The sequence below is a fragment of the Mollisia scopiformis genome (assembly GCF_001500285.1).
Source record: "Mollisia scopiformis unplaced genomic scaffold LY89scaffold_3, whole genome shotgun sequence".
NCBI lineage: Eukaryota > Fungi > Ascomycota > Leotiomycetes > Helotiales > Mollisiaceae > Mollisia > Mollisia scopiformis.
This window is the reverse complement of record NW_017263583.1, coordinates 1,032,678-1,053,988: the sequence shown is the minus strand read 5'-3', so window position 1 is coordinate 1,053,988 and position 21,311 is coordinate 1,032,678. Positions and strand designations below refer to the sequence as shown.

At 48.9% G+C, this 21,311-nt stretch overlaps 7 protein-coding genes across 7 annotated transcripts; 6 read left to right on the top strand and 1 right to left on the bottom strand.

Moving 5' to 3' along the window:
• Window positions 1-671: 671 nt before the first annotated feature.
• Window positions 672-1,920, top strand: LY89DRAFT_575612 (uncharacterized protein; the record flags this gene model as incomplete). Its single annotated transcript, XM_018208795.1, has 3 exons — window positions 672-1,087; window positions 1,134-1,816; window positions 1,865-1,920. The coding sequence occupies 3 exons, from the start codon at window positions 672-674 to the stop codon at window positions 1,918-1,920; spliced, it is 1,155 nt and encodes a 384-aa protein (XP_018076951.1).
• Window positions 1,921-2,496: 576 nt separating this feature from the next.
• Window positions 2,497-3,540, top strand: LY89DRAFT_607309 (uncharacterized protein). Its single transcript, XM_018210453.1, has 2 exons — window positions 2,497-2,715; window positions 2,765-3,540. Exons 1-2 carry the CDS (start codon window positions 2,538-2,540, stop codon window positions 3,466-3,468), a joined length of 882 nt encoding a protein of 293 aa, XP_018076950.1. The 5' UTR covers window positions 2,497-2,537; the 3' UTR covers window positions 3,469-3,540.
• A 286-nt stretch (window positions 3,541-3,826) lies between these two features.
• On the top strand, window positions 3,827-7,931 carry LY89DRAFT_777672 (DUF726-domain-containing protein). The gene is made up of 2 exons (XM_018222154.1): window positions 3,827-6,216; window positions 6,262-7,931. Exons 1-2 carry the CDS (start codon window positions 4,021-4,023, stop codon window positions 7,669-7,671), a joined length of 3,606 nt encoding a protein of 1,201 aa, XP_018076949.1. The 5' UTR covers window positions 3,827-4,020; the 3' UTR covers window positions 7,672-7,931.
• A 1,003-nt stretch (window positions 7,932-8,934) lies between these two features.
• On the bottom strand, window positions 8,935-9,492 carry LY89DRAFT_762950 (uncharacterized protein; the record flags this gene model as incomplete). The annotated part of the gene is made up of 1 exon (XM_018221584.2): window positions 8,935-9,492. A coding segment is annotated over one exon (558 nt), but the record flags the coding sequence as incomplete, so codon positions are not given.
• A 1,313-nt stretch (window positions 9,493-10,805) lies between these two features.
• On the top strand, window positions 10,806-11,122 carry LY89DRAFT_680734 (uncharacterized protein). Its single transcript, XM_018214129.1, has one exon. The coding sequence runs from the start codon at window positions 10,815-10,817 to the stop codon at window positions 10,998-11,000; it is 186 nt and encodes a 61-aa protein (XP_018076947.1). The 5' UTR covers window positions 10,806-10,814; the 3' UTR covers window positions 11,001-11,122.
• Window positions 11,123-11,640: 518 nt separating this feature from the next.
• Window positions 11,641-13,201, top strand: LY89DRAFT_714359 (uncharacterized protein; the record flags this gene model as incomplete). The annotated part of the gene is made up of 3 exons (XM_018218125.1): window positions 11,641-11,898; window positions 11,974-11,992; window positions 12,164-13,201. The coding sequence occupies 3 exons, from the start codon at window positions 11,641-11,643 to the stop codon at window positions 13,063-13,065; spliced, it is 1,179 nt and encodes a 392-aa protein (XP_018076946.1). The 3' UTR covers window positions 13,066-13,201.
• Window positions 13,202-16,452: 3,251 nt separating this feature from the next.
• Window positions 16,453-20,994, top strand: LY89DRAFT_728714 (uncharacterized protein; the record flags this gene model as incomplete). The annotated part of the gene is made up of 4 exons (XM_018219291.1): window positions 16,453-16,497; window positions 16,551-16,762; window positions 18,575-20,049; window positions 20,111-20,994. The coding sequence occupies 4 exons, from the start codon at window positions 16,453-16,455 to the stop codon at window positions 20,992-20,994; spliced, it is 2,616 nt and encodes an 871-aa protein (XP_018076945.1).
• Window positions 20,995-21,311: the final 317 nt, after the last annotated feature.

Below are 21,311 nucleotides of genomic sequence, written 5' to 3'. Positions count from 1 at the left end.
AAGCTATCATTTAATCTTTATGGAAGCATCAGTGTGCGTTCACGGTTGAAGACACTTGGGACTTCGGACTATCAATTTCCCACGATCGTTCAATTAGTTTCTAAAGTCGTACGTTCAGAAGGGATGTAGCACTTTCAACGTTGACTTGTCTCTCGAAATGCCTGCTTATAAGCTGTATCAGCTGAATCTTTTTGGTACAACTGTTCGGGAATCAAAGACATGCTCCAGAGCTTACCAGTGACATTCAAGGCCGGCCATATACAAGCATCCGAGAGCTGCAGCAGGTGCATCTGCAAATTCATCCGGTACCGGGTCACAACATAGCATGCCGAAAAAAGGGTGGAGTTGCTCATAGGTTGCGGAAGTCCCCAAATATCGGGCTGCTGCTTCTGGGGCGCATTCACTCAATTCTCCCACGCGCAGTAGTTCCAATTCCATCTTAAAGTAATCATGTCGAAAGTTGTCAGCAATGTTGGGAAATTCTTATAACGGCTGATTTCCATGTTCGACTAGCTCCCTTCTCCAAAGCTTAGGAACATTTCTAATAAGCCCCTCCAATCGGCGGTCCTTATCATTGAACGTTGCTGAAGGCGCCTTTCAAAAGCAAACAACATCAATGAACTGGTTCTCTGAAGGAGCGCTCGAATCCACATTCAATCCAGGACTTTGGAATGAGGAGGTCGGCTTTTCGAACAACCGTTGCGCGAGCCATTCACCCTCAGCCTCGCCGGTCTCTCAACCAGACTACCTCAAGATGTCGCCCTGAGTTGACCTTCTCAACCACAGTTGATGCTGACAATCCTGTCCCGCAGAGACGCCTCCCTCCTTTTAGATTTGAGACTGGGCTCGCCCTCTTTGCCAAACGAGCACCGAGACCTTTTCCGCCACCGTTCCTTTCTCCCCCTTCAGGATCCTTCTCAGATCCGCTCAGCACTCACCATCGGAGCAGGGATAGGCGAAGTTTTGTCAATGGAGAGTTGATTCGGGGATACACGAACGGAGACGATGCAGTATATGCCAGCGATCAGTTCATCGGGGCGAATGATGGGGTTGGTGCTTGGTCTACAAGACCCGGAGGGCATGCGGGGTCAGTTATCTCATTATATTTCTGTACTATTACTGACATGTTGAAGTCTGTGGGCAAGGTTGATATTGCATTTCTGGGCCCTCGAAACAGAGAAAGACATAGAACGATCGCGATCCCCAGACGATGCTTACGAACCTATGCCAGTAGATTATCTACAAAAAGCATATGAGCTTACGATCGAAGCAACCTCCGAGCCAAATAAGTGGCAAGGTACAACAACAGCTACTGGCGCTCAATTACACTTCCAGAAATCAGAGTCTGACCCGAATGCTCCTGCTACTCCCATACTCTATGTCACGAACATCGGGGATTCTCAAGTTCTGGTTCTTAGACCAAAAGACTCGGAACGTATCTACAAAACGACGGAGCAATGGCATTGGTTTGATTGTCCTCGACAGCTAGGCACCAACAGCCCAGACACTCCTCGAGATAATGCAGTAATGGACAAGGTTGAGATTGAAGAGAATGATGTTGTGCTTGCCATGTCAGATGGGGTCATTGACAACCTCTGGGAGCATGAGATCATTGAAAACGTTGTTGAGAGCATACGAAAGTGGGAGAACGGACAAGGTGGCGAGGCCACAGGGGATAGGCAAGGCGGTGCAGGAGGTGGCATGAAGTTCGTGGCAGAAGAACTGATGAAGGCTGCAAAAGTTGTTGCCACAGATCCTTTTGCTGAGAGTCCTTTCATGGAACATGCAGTTGAGGAAGGTTTAGCTATGGAAGGAGGTCAGTTCGAGTGTTGGTTGAACACGATTCTCGCTAACAATTTTATAGGCAAACTTGACGATATCAGTGTCGTGGCTGCGTTGTGCAGGAGGAATAAAGGCTGAAGAAATTGCATCCAATCGGTGAGAATTATCAAGAGGGCAACGCCGAGGAGTTTCCTCTAACCATACGCCAAGCTTTCCTCCTAAGCTTCAGTGACCAGCATCAGACCAGGCCAGGTTAGAGAAGTTTTGGTGTAGATCACACATTCAGGGAACATGATGGTGATACTCAAGGCACGCGTCACAATGAGGCGCTGGCTGGAATAGGCGAGGAAATCTAATCAACAGAAGGTTAAAAGCCATTCACAAGAGACACTAGAAGGTTAGTGTCTTAATTCGAGTAGGTATCAATCAATTATACCTGTGGTCGATGTGATAATATCCTTGCATCCCATGTTGTGCCACTTCTCTTCCGTGATTCAAGTAGCTCAAAGTCAACCAATTTTATTTTCATATGTAGGGGAACTGAAAAATTAACCTCACCTTCAGTAGAATGTCTGAAACCTTTTTCTACAAAACAATTACAATGGAGGATTTCGAATGTCCCAAACCATTAAACGCCTGAGCTTCAGCCCTGTGCGATAAGCCTTATCGCCAAAAATCCCTTAGCGCCAGGTTCAAGAATTTCTTTAGAGAAATCTCAAGCCTTGCCCAAATCAAAACTCCAAGACACAGACACAATGAGGGGCAAACGCGCAAAACAATACCGGAAGCTCATGCAGCAGTATGGGCTAAGCTTTGGGTTTCGAGAACCGTACCAAGTTCTGCTGGACTCGGGAATCATTAGAGATGCGGATAGGTTCAAGATGGATTTGGTGGGCGGGCTGGAGAGGACTTTACATGGACAGATCAAGCCTAGTATGTATCCTCGAGGCATGTTGAAATTATAGGAGCTAATTTGGAGCAGTGGTAACTCAATGTTCGATGCGACATCTCTACAAGGCAAAAGACGAACCTGGTGTGTCCTACTTGATCGACAAAGCGAAGACCTACGAACGAAGACGGTGCGGTCACCATCCAGACGAGTTTCCGGAGCCTTTGAGCGAGAAAGAATGTCTATCTTCGGTTGTGGATCCTAAAGGAAGCAAGCATAACAAGAATTGCTATGTGGTTGCGAGTCAAGATCTAGAGCTACGGAAGAATATGAGGACGGTTCTGGGAGTGCCGATGGTTTACATCAATCGAAGTGTTATGATTATGGAGCCAATGGCTAGTACTACAGTGGACAATAGGGAGAGGGAAGAGAAGGGGAAATTCAGGGCAGGCTTGAAGAGAGCAAGCGGAAGTCTGAAGCGGAAGCGAGAGGATGAGGATAGAGAAGACCATAACGAGAGCGTCACTGAGGATCTTCCCAAGAAAAAGAAGAAGGTCAAGGGTCCTAAAGGTCCAAATCCTCTATCTGTCATAAAACCAAAGAAGAAGACTGAGGGGGACGGTTTGGCTTCAATCAAAGGGAAAGAGAGCAAGGATCGCACTGAAATCTTGCCAAGTCTGGGGAAAGATGAAGCATCAGATCAGACCGCGAAACGAAAGCGAAAAAGGAAACCCAAATCTGGTGGTGATGGTGAAGGATTGTCGGCAATGTCAGAAGTGGCTGATGATGACGACTGAATCCATTGGAAGGCGTTTTGACAGCATTGCAATACGAATGTCAGGAATCGGAATAAATACCCAATAAAGAACCTCTTTTGTTCTGCAGGATTCACACCTTTCACGTGGCTTATGAATAACGTTATCATTTGTGCTACAGACCCTTTGTGCAACTTAAAATTCCCTTGAATGTAACAAGTAGAATATGTCTTTATATTCAGCTGTAAAAAAATCCGGTACTAAGCCTGCAAATCTAGAAGGTTTCTTTCCTTCCTGCATCAAGCCAGCCGTAGCCTCTGCAAAACGGCTGAGCCCCACTAAATTTCACTTCCCTTTCGCGCACACAATCCCTGCAACAAGCACTTACACTTACGAATGAACAAAGCGCAGTAGTTCCTCACTCAAGACTCGGACCACGAATCATTGCTTCACAGTATGCGTCTGCCAAAGACGAACAATACACCAAAATCTCCGTCAGACTTGCTGTTTCATAAAATCTCATCATAAGGATCTGCGCATGAGAACAAACAAAGAAGGATAGCGAAATCCGGGCGGTGGACAGTTTCAACCAATATGCCGGCGAGCGGACCTGTGACCGTTATCACAGAAAAGGCTGCAGCTGCTAGCAATGGCGACGTAGCAGATGCTTCCCCACTGGTGGCGGAACTTGATGATTTCGGTCTCCCTGTTAAGAAGCATAAGGTGTCAATACCGGTAGAGGACGATGTGGAGGATGACGAGGAATCGCAGGGTGAGACGGAAGGGGTTAATGGCCATGCGAGCAAGATTCCCGAGGAATCGATCGACGATGTGAAGACCCAGAAGGAGCCGCAAGATGAGGAATCTAGTGAGGAAGAAGACTTCAAAGATGCGAGATCGACGCCTCAACCTGCGACTCCTTTGCCGGTCCTTTCTGAACCTAAAGAAAAAGAGCAATCGGATCCAAGTCCACCCGCAGAACTTCCGCGCCCGAAAGAAAGCGTACAGGAAGTCGAGCCAACTCATGAAGAAGTTGTAGAGGAACCCGTAAAATCTACCGAACCAGAGGCAGAAGCAAAATCTCCTGATGCGCCGAAAGGGGACCCAAAGGAAGATAGGAAGAGCCAAATCGGTAGTGGTCCTCAAAGTCCTAAGAGTCCTCAGAGTTCAAAGAGCCCTAATGGACATATTCGAGGACAGAGCTCAACGGGTGGTGGGGTGTCAGAATGGTCACATCAACAATGGACAACCAAGCCGGACAAGACTCCTGAGACCGAGGACGACGAATGGCAGACTATGCCTGCATATGCTCCATACGACATCTACGATGACGATAATAAGCTTATCGCTAAAGAGCATGATTCTGATGTTGAGGCAGATGTCTATGAGGGATTAGGTGGGGCAGGAAAGGGATATACAAGAGTGCAATTAGACGAGGATGCTCAGTCTGCAACCAGTCTTGACGAGAACACGCAATACTTATTCAAAGATGTTAATGGTGGCACGGGAGCTGGTGTGGAAGATGAAGAGGTTCGGGATGCAGTGTCACAGATGCAGGCTACGAAAGATCTTCTGACAGAGGGACAAAGGATTGCCTATGTTGGAATGACTAGGTTGATTCTGTCCAAAATGCTGCAGCAAGCGGAAGCTATGGCTCTAGCGAAAGGAAGCAAAAAGGAGGTCCAGCTAGGAGCCGAAGCTATGCGGATGTGGAGTCAGAAGATGATGGTTCGACTCTATGCTCACATGGAAATCAGCACAGCAGAACAAATCATGATTGAGCAACTAGCTGAACATGGAGTTGTTCCTGAGGACTTGACTCCAACCCTCATGCAAAATGCTCGAGTCAAGAATCCTATGGCAGAACGACCAACATCTAGTTCCGACCTCAAATCCCCGAGGACCGAGTCAATGGCCTCGACTGACATAAGTCCGAGGCCGTCAATGTCATCTAGGCAGTCAGTCTCCTCTCCTGGGATTCCACCCACTCCAAAATTATACGATGAAGAGTCGGCAGCAGTACCGCCTCCATATAAGGAACATGAAGGCGACGATTTACCTGCAGTGAGGACGCCGAACCAGCTCCCTACTACCGCAAACTTGGATATTGACCTTCGATGGACTGTACTGTGCGACTTGTTCCTAACCCTAATCGCTGATTCTGTTTATGATGCACGCTCCAGAGTACTTCTCGAACGAGTCGGAGAAAATATGGACATCTCGTGGCTAGAGATCTGTCGATTCGAGAAGCGAGTCACAGACGCATTAGAAATGCAACAAGCCGCCGAGAAGGAGAACTGGAACGAGGATGAGCACAAGGAGAATCGACGAAAGATGGCACTTAAAAAGCGTTATGTCATGATGGGCCTAGCTACTGTAGGTGGTGGTTTGGTGATCGGTCTTTCGGCTGGTTTACTGGCTCCTGTTATTGGTGCTGGTCTAGCAGCAGGTTTCACAACCATTGGTGTTGCAGGCACAAGTGGATTCTTGGCTGGAGCTGGAGGAGCTGCTATCATCACTTCTGGTGCTGCTGCTTCCGGTGGTATAATTGCTGTTCGAGCTGCAAATCGAAGAACAGGTGCTGTCAAGACTTTCGAGTATAGACCGTTGCATAACAACAAACGGGTGAACTTGATCGTCACTGTGTCAGGATGGATGACGGGTAAAGTCGACGATGTCCGATTGCCTTACAGTACTGTTGATCCGGTAATGGGAGACATATATTCGGTGCTCTGGGAACCTGAAATGCTTACCAGTATGGGAGACACCATTAATATCTTAGCTACAGAAGTAAGAAATCGACCTCAACGTTCCGAACTTTGCTGACTGTTTTAGGCTTTGACTCAAGGTCTCCAACAAGTGCTGGGTAGCACAATCCTAATTGGTCTCATGGCCGCATTGCAATTACCTGTCGTCCTGACCAAGCTAGCATATCTCATTGACAACCCGTGGACCGTCTCACTTGACCGTGCAAATTCAGCTGGTCTCATTCTGGCGGATTCTCTTATCGATCGCAATCTAGGTACTCGGCCAATAACCTTCGTGGGATACTCACTCGGATCTAGAGTGATCTTCTCGTGCTTAAGGGAACTTGCTCGTAAAGGCGCATTTGGCTTAGTGCAGAACGTCTACCTCTTTGGATCTCCGATCGTGGCCAAGAAGGACGAGTATTTGAAAGCCAGAAGTGTCGTAGCTGGTCGATTTGTGAACGGATATGCTAAGAACGATTGGATTCTAGCTTATCTTTTCCGCTTGACCAGTGGTGGCATTAGTCGTGTCGCGGGTATCGCACCTGTTGAGGATATTCCTGGCCTAGAAAACGTCGATGTTACGGAGTTCGTCCCAGGACATATGGCGTATCGAACGGCAATGCCTCGATTATTGCGGGAATCTGGTTGGCTGGTAGAGAGTGACGAGTTCACTGAAATCGAGGATCCAGATCCTGAGAATCACCAGCAACGGCAGCGAGAGCTCATCAATGAAATTGAAGAAGCTCGAAAAGAGTTCGAAAAGAAAGAAAAGGAGAAAGAAGCGAAAGGAAAATTCGGATTCTTCAGTAGAAAGAAGAAGGACATTGTCCAGAAGAAAGATTGGGAAATGTACGAAGAGTCCAAGGGAGATCCGCTGAATGCCAGGACCAAGGTAGAAGATTCCGAAGGCAATAATCACGGCGTTCTTTTCGACATCGACGCCATTCGTGCTGAGCTCGCGAGCGAGCAGATGGAAGTCAAAGAGCTTAAATCGACTCTACCGCCCATGAAATTAGATCTTAGCTCTTCACCGAACCCTTCGAATCCTCGCGATTCATTACGAGAGACAAAGTCCTTCGACGCAGCGTCAACACTCAAAGTCACCAAGTCTTCAGGCTCCACCTTGCCCCGACAACCTAGCAGCGAGTACATACCATCTCTCAAATCACCTCCCAAATACGCAGAAGAAGACGAAGAAGAACAAGTTCAGATGACCTTCGACACAGCGTACTACTCTCCTCCTCGCTCGGCGGCAACTTCTTCAGTCCATCTCCCACCAAACCGTCTCAATTCGCCACTGCCTTCACCTCCAAGTCCAGACCCGAATGAAAAAGCAGCGACATTACAAAGACCAGAGCTGAAGAGCAGTAGTACGTTGCCCGTACCGACAGCTGCTCCTATAGCGTTACCGCCTTTAGATCTTGGTCATAATGCGTGGGCCGATGACGAAGAGGATTTCGGCATGGAAAGAGAGATGGAGTTGACTTTTGCATAATGACTACTGATGCATAGATTGGATCTCTCTATCAGGGGGAGCTGGGATAATGAGGAGGATGTTGTGTATATGGACCGGGTGTGTATCAGACATAAGGTGATTCTTGATAGCGTGCATAGTTTGCGATGGAGAGTCCGAGATTGCATGCTGCATGGAGTAGGTTTCGTGATGGCGTTGGGCTTTTCATGCGGTGGATCGGATTGGGTCTAGCTGGCTTTTCAGCGCGGTGTTAGATGATTCAATGTATTGATCGAGGTGTTCGTCTTTGTGTATTTTGGACCTTCCATGTTTGTGTGAGATCTTGAACTTTCATGCCTACGATGCCATCGCCGAGAGAGAAGCGGAAAGTAAAATTGATCTGGTGATATTACCAAGCACAGTTGGAACCTCGATGTTCTCCCTATATATCCCTCCCTGTAGAAGTCACAGAGCTGCCGCCCTGAGCAAGGCGAAGCCAAACTAATCGAGCACCCGCATTGTAGTACTAAATCATGTGCTAAATGAGGCATGGCGGGTAAGAGAACCAAAGATCTAAATGATGAAGCCGCTGATGACAGAGTGATGGACTAATCTCGCAGTAGAAAATGGCAGCGGATTATGCTTACGGTGTGACTTTCCTTTGCATAGAAATATTTACGGAGCGGCCGTTGTATATCTCAAAGCTACAATCTGTTCTAGCTATTTTCTTATAAATCAATACCATCAGATAGTAAGGAACGAAGACTAACTATGCGGTTCTGTCAACATCCCTAGCCAATTTGCTAGGGTAGGCACTAGAGCTAGAGCTAATGCTGGTGCTGGAAGAGCCGGTATTGGGAGAAGGTGGCGCATGACGCGTAAAATGAGGAATTTGAAAACTAGCGAAGTGGAGAAAAGCAAGACCGATTCAGATCAGGAGGTGGTGGTGAGCAAAACGTACCTCTACTTCCACTACTGCTTCCAGATTCCAAGATTCTCGTGGTGGGGGATTAATGGAAAGAGCATTCGATTGACTAGCAGGGCGACTTGGGGTGGGATGAACATGAAGGTCTAGAGCATTAAAAGCTGATACGTACCAGAGTATATAATAAAAGCGCTTGTTGAAAATGTTGGGTAGGATTGAGAATTTGAGGAAGCTTGAAGAGCCAGAGTAAGAGAAGCGCAAGCTGAGACATGAGGGACAACGTTAGGTACTGTATTGACACATACGATACAACTTCCACATCTATATCAAGAGTGCTAGAGACATGCTAGAAGCGTCTCAGACCTTTTAGCAAAGAGGTACTATACTGTACCAGCAGCTGACAGAGAAACTTGCAGGTCAAGCCGCAAAGAACATTTTGAACGAGAAAGCCAGCAACTTACCGAAGCTTCATGGTAATCAACTGCAATTCTCCCTTCATAGAATGTATGCAAATATCCATCTTCCCCCCAGCCACCAACCCACAAACAGCACTCACAATGTCTCTCCACAAATCCCCATACGCAGCCCCCGATCTCGAAGCCAGCCTTACCCCTCTCCCAAGCACCCTCCAAAATCTGGCCGAAATGCAAGAAATCATCAAAGAAGAACTTACTACGACCACAGAGCTCGAGACTAAGCGCAAGGGGTTCGTCCCACGAGATGTTGATGAGGACGTGGATTATGAGCTCTTGAGGGAATTGATTTTGTCGCTTGCCGAGAAGTTGGCGGTTGATTTTAAGGTGTTGGCGGAGCTTATAGGAGAGGTCCGGGCCTTGTTTGACGCCATGAGGGAGCGCAAGTGGGAGGGGGAGACTAGATGGTTTAGGATGATGTTGATGGAGTTGATGAAAGTTTTCGTTACGCTGCAGTGTCCCTAGCATTCCTCAACATCGAACGATTGATACGTGAGCAGCGAATAAAATATCCTATGACTCCTTAGCGCGTCTTCTTCCCGATACCTATCGATTTCGTTCCTGAGATTTCAACTTTAGCGCAAGATATCCTTAGCTTCGTCCAATCAGATCGCAGCCTCGCTACCCAAAGAAAAGGGTCTTATAAAGTCATATAAGCAAAACTTTGACAAGAATTAGTAGAGTTAATTAGAGGGATACAACGGACCTGTTTAGGACGCCTACGAAAGCAACTCTACTAAGGATAAACAATGCGATCGCGCTTGTACTAAGCAGCTTCGAGCTGACTGATCCTAATAAGGCCCCCCGCTATTAGGCACTACCTAGAAATGAGGGTGTTACTGGAGCTTTCAGTTGGGAGTCTGTGAATGTTTTGTCGGTCTAGTCTATTCGTTCTATTTCTTTTTGGGGTTTTTTGACTTTTGGATTTTTATGAATTCAATCTCCTTTTCTAAGCGAGAATTAAGCGATTTGCAGATCTCTGAACGACGTCAGTCAGCTCCATGCAGTCAACAGATGAGAGAGGGCATGCGGACTTGACCCTTCACCATCGCTGGGGTGGAAATCATCTTAATTGACTTCCGAGGACTCGTGAGGTAAGGTCGCGTCCACAGCCAAGTGTCACCCAGCACACGAGCCTCGCGAGAAGCGGCAAGTCGGACTCCAGAGGTCATGGCCAGGTTCAAATATCGTGAATATGGAGCCATCGAGCATCACCATTGGCAACTTTTATTTCTCTAGAATCCCGCTTTACATCTATGCAAATAATCTTATTCGTTTCAACCTTCGATACGCACAACCGGGATCTATTCTTTTCCGTCCGTGGTTGCACGATACCCTCTCCTTGTGCGACAACTTTCTACTCATTCGAATTGGCATTTCCCTACATACTCAAGAACACTCAACGTCACCTCCCGCTTCGCACAACTCATTCATTAGGCAACATATTCTCTATCCCGCGGCAGAGCTCCGACATTCGGCCCCTCCCGCTTCACTTCCTGGGACCGATGCTTTCCTCTATAGCAAGTAGTCTCCAATGACCCAGCCCAGATCAAAACCACCAGACTGTCTTCCAATAACAATGCGAAGTAAAAGAAACCCCCTCTCTCCACGCGATATTATTTCCGAATATCTCACTTCACCACACCACACCACCAACCAATACTTTTAAAACTGAACTGAACCGTTGTACTGAACTCCATCCAAATACCTTGAAAAAAAATTTTTTTCTCAAAATGCATCTCCCAAACCTCCACCTCCCTACGCAGCACCACACAACGCCCTCAACCATGCTCTTCCTCTTCTCCATCACCATTATCCTCCCCGTCATTGGTCTCATCGCCTTCATAATCCGAACCCTCCTCTCCAAGAACGAAACCCCAAAAAACCCAACAACGCCATCTATCACAACCCAAGAAATCAATCCTCCGATCTCCCCTCCCCCGCTCACACCACCTCACCAGGGAAAAAAGTAAGATTCACCCAAGAAACGATAGAGCGGGAGATTGAGCGGGTGAGGAAACGGGCTAGTATGGAGAGCGACGAGAGCAGGATCGTGAGGATGTGTGACGAGGTTGGGATTGGGGTTGAGGAGTTTTTGGTGTATTGATTGATTGATGGTGGTTGCTTTGTCTCTCTGAGAGAGAGAGAGGGTTAGATTTCTTTGTTCGTTTTGAGAGCGAGTTAGATCCGAGGGGGGTTGGATGACGAAGGGTGGGAGTAAGAGGCCTTTGTACTTGTCTCATTCATTCATTGGATAAGTAACCGCTGGAAAGCTCTAGGAAGGATGGACGGGCGTGAATCATCGAAGAAGGAGTCGAGAATATTCATCTAGCTAATACAAGATCGTGGAATGCGGGAGAGGATTCTACGTCAGATATAAAGACAAAAAGCGTTAGCTTTCAAGGCAGGCGGGCAGGCAGGCTATTCAACCTCATCCAACAAACAAAACATGGGCCAATCTCTCTCCTCCGCCTCAAAATCGAGTGCGAATGACGACAGAAGCAAAAGCAAAAGCAAGCTATCCAAACCACCACCACCCAGCAGCTCGCCTAAGATCTTCCGCGCTTCTTCGAAATACAACCCAAATATCGCAACAACAACAACAACAACAACATGGCATCACGGCAACGACCACCGCACGAGGAAGACGAAGTTATGGCAGGAGGTCAGCCCTCACAGCAGCAGCAAAAACAAAAACAGACCCGCCGTCCAACAACAAGCAAGATCTACCGCGTGATGGACGACATCATGGCGCAGAACGTGAACGACGAGGCCTCGTACGCGCTTCCGAGCACGAGTGTTGCTGAGCAGGCGAGGCTCGAGCCGACGTTTACGGGGGATGCGTATTATTATTTGTTGAATAGGAAGAAGGTGAGTAGACAGAGCCATGGGGGGGGTGAAGATGAGTGAATATGTGAGTATACGTGTGCTGATTTGGAGATGTAGGTCCGATCTCTGATTCATGGTACATATGTGATTGTGCACGCTCGACCGTCGGAGCTGAGGCAGGATGACAATGGACGGGTTGTTGCTGAGGTTTTTGAACCTGATATTAAGAATACGAGTACTCTTCCCTTCCCCCTTCTCCCAATCTCCAGCAGAGAAAGATAGATAGATGCTAATATAAAACCAACAGTCTGCATCTTCACCAAACCCCACCGCCCCTCTTCCCGCAGCGAAGGCCACCGCAACCTGAACACCCTCCTCGACGACACAACCAACATCTACGCAGTCGCCAGCCTCCACTTCCGCACCCGCAACCTCACCCTCTGGCTAACCCCCTCCCTCGACGACCAAAACACCACCTCCCTCTCCCGCGCCTTCACCTCTCCTTCCCCCCCTTCCACCTCCCTAACCCCACCCACCGGGCTCCTCGACGCCCGCCTCGCGGCTGGTCCGGCTTCTAGCCACGACGCTAAAGTCTCCTTCGGCGCCAAAAAGACGCGCGCTATCCAGGACGTGGCGACGGGGTATTGGATCGATCGCGGGTTCGAGTTCGTGAGTGTCGAGTGGCCGAGTTGGGATGCGGAGACGGGAGGAGTGGAGGGGATGGTTGTTACGGCGGTGAAGATTCCGGAGGCGGGGGAGGTCGCGGGGGCGTTTTTGTTGGAGCAGGTTTTGGTGGCGCCGGTGGAGGGTGAGGGGTTGATGAGGTGGTTTGAGGGGGCGGAGGAGGTGGTTGTACCTAGGAAGAGGAGGGGAGGGGGAGCCGGGAGGAAGGTTGTTATTGCGCCGCGGGTGAAGGGGAAGGAGATGGAGATGGGTGGGAAGGGGGGTGGTGGGGAAGACGTTGTGAGGGAGGGTTTGGATGAGAGCTTGAGTTTGGAGGAGAGGGGTTCGTTGGGCGAGGTGGAGGGGAAGGGTAAAGGGAAGGAGAAGGAGAAGATGGAGGTAGCTGACGTCCATGAGGTTATGGATCTAGACGGGTATAAGGAGGTGTTGAAGCCGGCTGAAGCGAAAGAGAAAGGCAAGGAAGTGGGTGTCATGGAGATCATGGATCTAGATGACATTAGTGACGCTGAGACAATCAAGGACTGAAGGGAGGATTGCGAAGGATGTACAACACTTGTAATTATATCGAGACGCGATGCATGAGCATACAGGACTTCCTGGGCGTTGATTGAGGGTTGGGAAGCGAGCATTGGGATATGGAGTAGATGCATAGCAAGGCAGGATATAAATCAATTTGCCTTGATAGCAACGTACTTCCATTTGAGCGAAGATCTCTAGCTGTGATCTTGTGCGGCAAGTCTGATGAAGCGGGAAGGAGCACCTAAAAGCCACCTAGGCCGTGTGCTACAATCTTGTCCTGACAGACCTCACGCAAATGCCGAATCAAGATAAAATAAATCTCAAGTACTGTAGATACCAAACTACCTCTCGCTCTTCACAAAGCTTATTTTTCGCGATCTCGATCCTCACCCGCAAAACGCGCAGACAGCGCATATTGCGCTCATCGCACGAAAAGCGCAAAAATCTGCATGTCAAACATTAATGAAGAGATAGAGCATCCCAAGAATATCAAATGAGTAAATGTTGATACCAAAGGACTCGCAATGGCTAACTATAGGTTGCTCCTAGATTTTGGGTACTTATTCACTCACCGGTGACTTTTGGTTGCTCGTCGGACTTCTGGTCCTCCTTCTGCTGCTTTGCGTCCTTTTCTTACTTCTCCTCCTCCTCCTACCCCTTCTGCGCCTCCTACTTCCCTATTCGCTCTCATGTAATCCTCCTCCTCCCATATAGACAACCCTCAATTCTCCTGTTCTGAGGTACCGCTAACCAATCTCGATACTTTCCTCGGCCACTCTGGTTAAGTACATCTTCCTCAATAGTCGGCAAGTGAAACGTTTCAATGGTGGTGGTAGATGCCAAACTTGCAATTTTTGCTTGGAGATTCTTGTCTTGTAGCGAGAGGTTAGAGTGAGGAAGAGTTAACACACGATTCTCGAGAGTCTGATGTGTTGTATCCTCTAGCCGAGGTCAATGTGTAGAGACAAGCTCACGCTATATGAGACGTTTGTCTGTTCGTTCTGATGATGTGAGGTGAGCACAAGGAATTATTGAATATGGGGAAACGCTCTGAAGACTCGAGAAAGTAGATATCGATATTTGTTATCTTCAAGTATGTGAAGTGGTGGGTGGGATATGGAAGGAGACATTGGTGGCAGTGCAAGGCTGTACGACATCTGAGTTTCGCACGATGAAAGATACGTGGAGATGGAGTAATACTGTTTGCTGAATGAAATGATTTTGATGTATGCATCTGAATTGGCAGGCATAGGAGGCAGGATGATTGGAAAGCAAGTGCGATGATCTAAAAATTACAATCCAATATCTCGCGAGTTATTCTTGTTGTACTGAATGAATATAGGAAGAAACAAATAAATAACAATAGGAGGAGACTCTTATCTTAGTATCAGGCAGAGAAAAACCAACATCTCGTCATTTATAGATAGCCTAATACCTTAGATGCACCTCGCTTGCTGAAGAATAAAAACCGGCAGCGTAAGCCCAACAATACAAAATAGGACACCATCCATATCTAACCTCAGCTAGCTTCTTCGTATCGATATCGCCAATACCATTTAAGTGTAGTACGAGAAGGAACAACATACACTACATGCTTATTCAGACGGAAAGGAAGCAATAAACGACTTGCATCGTGGGTGCCTCACTGCATGAAGTTCTAGAAATAACTCACGAAATCCAAACAGATGCCGCATCAAATCCACAGACGACTGATCGTGGGAAAGATTGAAACTTCGATGAAGGACTAACATGTGTCCGCAAAAGCATAACAACTACCTGCCCATGCAATAAAAAGGTCGTAGCTATTCATAGAACGAGACGCCTCATCATTCGTTTCGTTTTGCGAGGCCTGAGTATGTTTCAACCGCGCACGTGATGCACTCCCCTCTTCCCTAGAGAGACGGGATCGTTGAAGAAAAAGAACGAAGTGCCGGATAAGATCAGAAATGATAGGATCTACACATCGTACAAGTTGCTTCAGCTTCCAATATTGGTCTGTGATGCTGACCCAAACTCCGGCCTATCAGAGCCTGCAGACGAGCTCAAGCAATGAGCGCGCGCTTCAAGAACGGTGCACATGACCCCGAAGAAATTTGCGAGAGCGGTAGTAGTTTCTTGCATTATAATATGAAATTGAGCGCTTATGAAAAGGGTGTAGTGTTTTGAATGGCAATAGTTTTTCTCTCTGTTTTGATAGAAAGCGATACGATCAATGATGGCTGCTGTGGGGAACAAGAATCTGACATGTTTGATAGGGGGCAAAGTTTTGGTGGCAGGATGAAGTGCCGCACGACTGCTTTTCGCGGGCCGATGGGTGTTGGCTTTTTTGTTGGTTGGAGCGTGGAGGCTGAAAGAAAGAAAGAATCAAACGTCTGCATTGCATGATGTACAGTACGATCGAGAGTTGGAAAAAGACCTCGGGAGGGGCGATACTCCAATTTCGTGATGGTGGTCGGGGAGAAGAGAATGGAACCGTCGCTTTCCGTCTTGGCTTGTAGCATCACAACATGAGAACTGGAGTTGGGGTAGCTTTTTGGGTTTTATGAAGCATCAAGCTTCTGTCATCTACTTGATCTTCGTGGCTCAGCCACTCGGGGGAGATGTTTTAGAGTCTCGTCGTGATGTTTGGCTACGAACCAGCGCCCGCCGCCTGAGCCTCGAGTGCTCTTTGACTTTGAAGCTGTTTTTCGTGTCGGAGAGCCTAGCTGATGAGGAGTGTCCGTGGACGGGAGGGCCAATAAGAGGCTTGTTTGCACCCGGATTGGATTCTCTGGAAGCATTCGGGCTGTTGAGTCAGCCATGATTGGACCCCAGTCGTCGACGAAGAGGGAGCAGGGTCGGTTGGCCGTCCGCTGCCGGATGGAGGCGAGCGTCGTGGGTTTCCCCGGAGGATTGAGGATTGCGTGAGCAGTCAGTGATGAATGTTGTTCGCTGATGGATTCGCTGTGCCTCGGGGTGAAAGTGTACTGTAAAAAGGTGGCATGGGAATGAATACAGTAGATTGCTTTTCATCATGCGGTACCACCACGTCCAACAGACGAGTACGCCGCGCCCTCCCTAGGTAGAGGCGTTGGTGCAGTAGTCAGAGGAGAGGATATGCATGCTTTGAGTGCGTGCATAGTGAGTGAGTGAGTGAGTGATACAGTATGATGTGGTACGAAGTATGACAGAAACTCTAGTCGAGCGTTCCTCTCTACTGCTCGTCCGTGGTGGTACTGTAGTTTGACAGCTGCCAAGGGCTCACGATAGCGGTGTAGTCCGAAGTAAAGTATTGGTCGATGGTTCTTCCTGGCTCCCGTGCGACTGACTGAGAAAAAAGCGAAGACGGGGAGGGGAGACTGGGCTGCTTCAAACGAGAACCCCCTGACGACGGTAGCTAGCAGGGATTGGACAATGGCTGCCGTTTCACTCGCACACTTTGCCCACCAGAGACAGCTGGTGCGGTGAAGCGAGGGCCCGTTCAGGTACAGAACCCACTCACTCGCAGACAGGGATTGCAGCGCCTCATGGTGAACGAACGCAAACGAACGAACGCACGCATGGGCCATCAACCACTGCACGCGAGGAAGACGAGGAGAGGAAAGGAGAAGGAGAAGGAGAAGGAGAAGCAGAAGCAGAAGCAGAAGCAGAAGCAGAAGCAGCAGAAGGGCGAAGAACAACAGACAAGAGACACATACGCAGAGCAGAGCAGCAGCAGAGACAAGTATAGCTATAGGACTCATGACTGGCAACCCTCACTCTCTCATTTACTCACTCACTCACTCACTCACTCACTCACTCACTCACTCACTCACTCAATTACCCTCTCTTGCACTCTTCTCTCCCCTCTCTTACCGCTCGTGGCCTATCACAGCGCCTACAATTCTTAGACACAACCCCGAACGCTGCAGTCTGCCCGCTGCAGGTACGGGCCCGCCTTTCCAGCGCCACACCACATTCATTTCTCGTGTAATGTGCATAGATACATGTGCGTGCTCAGAAACCACCACCACCACCACCACCACCAGAACCATCATAATCAGATCCCATTCTGCTGCTGCTGTCTCGCCCGACCTGCACCTTGCTGTACTGTACTGTACTGTACTGTACTGTACTGTAAGTACTGTACTCGATCATCCCCATCGCGACAGCCTCAAGTCAGCTCTACTGCACTCTACTGCACTTCCCCCCTCCTTGCATCCAGTCACCGCGGTTTCCAACCCTTACCTACTCACTACTCACTGCTGCTGCTGCTGTGCTCCTGTTTCCAAAGACATCGATCGATCCCATTCTCTTCCCTACCAGAGAACAGAACCTCCAGCAGAAACAGAGTGACCTTCCCGATCTGCCCTGACCCTGAGTGCTGGAATATACTCCTGGCCACCGCACCGGGGTTGACGAAGCACCGTTGCAGCATCCCAAGGCGACTTCCCTCCCCCGGCTCGACGCTAGACCTCGACGGCACGACAAAGTCCAAATTCATCCTTCCAAAGAGACCCTGAACCTGGACAACTTCGACCACCCCGACCACCAGCACCCTGCCCTCTCCCCACCCACTCCCCCCCCCCTCGCCGTTGCTCCTATCACAGCCGGCAAAAAAAGAGATTGCTTGCCTGAAAGCACTCGCCCCAAAGCGAAGAGAGATCAACCTTCAAATCAATTAATCTTCACTCACTCGAACCACCGCTGCTCGCTGCTGCAGCGAGCTTCCAGAATCTCAATCTCCAATCTATTCTTGCAACCCACCCACCCGTTTCGGCGGCTTCCCTTCCTTTCTTCCTTCTCTTCAACCGTCTACGATCGGTACCATCAATTGCTTCTCTTCTGTCCGTTTCGGTCCTCGAAACCTCCCCTTCCTGCAGCGTGCTACCGTACCGTACCTCCGTCTATCTGCGACGCCCATACCTTTTTCGTCGGGTCCGCGCAGCACACCCACGCATTGAACGAAACAGAAACAGATTTTCGGCTGTTCTGCAGATCTGCTGTCCTGGGCAGGCCCTTGCCCAATTCGTGGCCCTCGAGAGGTGGTCGGTGGAGACTTAGTACGCTCGGTGGAATCATAGTACTGGTAGTCGTTTCGACTCCTTTTGGTGAGAGCTCGTCCACACCGTGTTTCTGCTGCAGCATCTTCCTTACACACTCTTGCTGGTAGACTCGCAACCATACGCCAACGGCTATTCGTCTTGGTCTCGAGTTTCAACGTAGACACCGGACAAACACCTCCCTCTCGACTTCTTTCGTTTCAGTAAACTTATACTTCGCTACCACGAACCTCACCACCAACCGGCCATATCGCTGAGGGAACAGGCCGGCTCGAGTTGTCCTCTGAAAGAATCTTCGAAGCAGTCCTACTTCGCTCGGTTGGGGCTGTGTCTGGTGGTAGAAGACTACTCGACGCTGTGTGGGGTGACATCCTTTTGAGTTGAACTCTCCCGTTTGCTGGACTGGAAATCCCATCGCTTTGATAGCATACTTTCTTTTCCTGAAGCTTCTCCATCCACCCTCCCGCTGTCGACCCTCAACTATGTCACCATAGTCACTGTCTACGAAGCGGACGATTAATCGGCCACGCCGTTCTCGTGTGCTGGGGCACCACTCGAGGAGAATACGAATGCCTACGAGGGAGGAACAGCGACGATTCGACGATGATTCCCTCTCCTCAGTACCCGCTGGATAATTCCTGCTCGACATTGTTCAACAACACCCTGTACACATACACCTCCTCGGCATTTCAATCGTTACCCATCACATCTGGAGCAGAATGGTCGGAATTGCCAATGGGAGTTGCTGTGGAAGGAGGAGTGTGTGTCAAGTCGACACCGAAGAATGATACAAGTGCAGCAGCGTTATACATCGTTGGCGGAACTTCGAATTCCAGTGACTACCAAGGGTTACAACGATTCAACTTTGCCAATGGAACGTGGGAAACTCTACGGCCGTCAGTCGCCGTTACACAAAACCGACTCTACCACGGGGCCGTATATTTGAATACTTCTGATTCGATTCTTGTTTATGCTGGAACACAGGATGGCTCCAAGCAGATTTCATCTCAGACCTTTACGATCCAAGCGTCTGAACCATACACCGTCCTGGCGTTCGAGGCCATCGCACCCCCAGCAATTTCACCCATGTTGATGCAGTGGACAGAGAGCAAAGCAATCTATATTGGAGGCAGTGACACTAACACAAAAGCAATGATCTTTAGCCCGTCAACGTCCTGGGTCGACTCGAATGCTACATTGGCCAACCCTATATACAACACTTCTGCCATCAAATCGGTCGTGATAAATGGAGATGATGCGAGTAAGACATTATATACTTTCGACATGACGATGGCACCGAACCAAGTCAACCGGACAATACTAATCGATGGAGATGGCAATCCTGTACAGAATGCAGCGCCGGTGGTGGACAAGAGATGGGAAGATCGTTACTACGAAGAAAGATCAATTGAGAAGAGAGACAACTTGACTGTTGCAGACTGGCCAGCCTACAACGACACACTAGCGCCCATGTCCACGAGAACGACATATTCGGTAGCTAAAGACCAAAGTGGGTTGGTGGTAATATCAGGAGGCAGTACGTCAGATGTACTTTGTATGTTCAAAGCAAGAGACAATTGTTGGGTGAATGCTACAGCAACACTGGACGCAAAATCTGTCTCGTCTTCTTCGGCTGACGGACTTGGAACTTCACCTTCAGCGAGTATCGCAAGCTCGACTGGGACATCATCAGCGACAGCAACAGCTGTTGCCTCTGGAAGTGGCAGCGATGCAGCTTTCCCAACGAAACTTCTTGGAGCTGTTCTTGGCTCAATATTGGCGGTTGCTTTCATACTCATTGCTTTCTTGGCGCTGTTCAGGTGGCGCAAGAATAGGAGGCGATATTCCGAAGCTGGTCATCAAAGACGTGCTAGCGGGATCCCAGATGAGAAAAATGCTATGGACTTTGCCGATAAGGGCTTACCACAGATGGTGACCACCAGGCAGTTCCCTGGTCACGAACAGCAAAGTAAGTTTGCATTCTCACTATATATGTCGTGACTTGATGCCACCATACTGACCCAAAGTAGATTCACAAGGATCTTTCTCATCGATGGCAATCCTCATGGGACGTGTAGGTCACAAGCGAGGGGATGACAAGAACGGGAGTCTCGGAAGTGACTCGAGTAGTCAATTCAACAAGAAATATAAGACAGCAATCAGCAAACCAATACCGCAAGCAGAACCATTTCAGTCTTCATCACAACCACTGGTTCAACCAACTCGGGACGAGAAAGCAGTTTCCTTTGCAGCAAAAGACATCGCTGCGGCTGAAGAAAGGGAAGCAGTACCAAGACCACGTGGAAGCACCAAAGGTGGACGACGTGGAAGTACGAGGAGGAGCTCGGGATGGAATCGATACTGGTCAGGTGGAAGTTCATTGAACATTCTTGGCTTTGGCTCGAAGAGGACAACGTACGAAGGTTCAGACCGAAGTTCGGACTCGGAATATTCAATACAAAGGATGCCCAGTCAGGTCACTCAAACCTCAGCCTTGGTACCACCGTTGAATCTGGTAGAACGGCCGGAATTGAATCGAGTAATGTCGGGTAGTCCTACCATCGCGCATCAGACCAACAAATTCCCACTGAGTGGAGAGATGTCTGCACAATTGGAAAGATCAGGTTCTGTCGGCTCATTCTCTTCGTACAATGACGACCGTCACGATGCCTTCTCGAGTGGCATACCAGCAAGCGTTCACGAACAGAACACCTGGACACCTGTCGAGGGACAAGATTGGGCCCGAACGAGTAACTACTCGGAAAGTGTCTACGCCACTACGTTACCACGAAGTACAGTAAACAACTACCCGAGGCAAACTCTCTTCCCAGCTCCAGGGCAAACTCCAGCGCGGCCTCCGCCCCCACCACAAGACATGTCATGGCTGAACCTTGGCAACGAAACACGGATATGAAACGAAACAAAAGCTTTGGACTGAGTCCCCCCTAAATATACCCAACCCACATGGTCATCACTCATATATATTCCCGACCACGCCTTGCTTCGCGTCTCTTGTTCTTTCTGTCTATTAGCGTCTTGCATCTAGGTGTTCGAGTTATTTGTCCCTCGTTTTGTTGCATTGCATGCATATTCCTGGGGTTAGGCAGGGTCATTTTTTGATTTTGATTTGTGTTTTCTGTTGTGTCAAGTCTGGCGGGCGGTGCCGTGTCGTCTAAAAGTGGCGTTTGATAAGATAAATACCTACTCTCTTTCCTTCCTTTGTGTAGGAAA

Bases quoted from the DNA above. Each gene is read 5' to 3' on its own strand.
- LY89DRAFT_680734 (XM_018214129.1), top strand. From the start codon at position 10,815: ATGCTCTTCCTCTTCTCCATCACCATTATCCTCCCCGTCATTGGTCTC.
- LY89DRAFT_777672 (XM_018222154.1), top strand. From the start codon at position 4,021: ATGCCGGCGAGCGGACCTGTGACCGTTATCACAGAAAAGGCTGCAGCT. The intron at 6,217-6,261 runs GTAAGAAATCGA...TGACTGTTTTAG, and splicing joins TTAATATCTTAGCTACAGAA to GCTTTGACTCAAGGTCTCCA.
- LY89DRAFT_607309 (XM_018210453.1), top strand. From the start codon at position 2,538: ATGAGGGGCAAACGCGCAAAACAATACCGGAAGCTCATGCAGCAGTAT. The intron at 2,716-2,764 runs GTATGTATCCTC...AATTTGGAGCAG, and splicing joins ACATGGACAGATCAAGCCTA to TGGTAACTCAATGTTCGATG.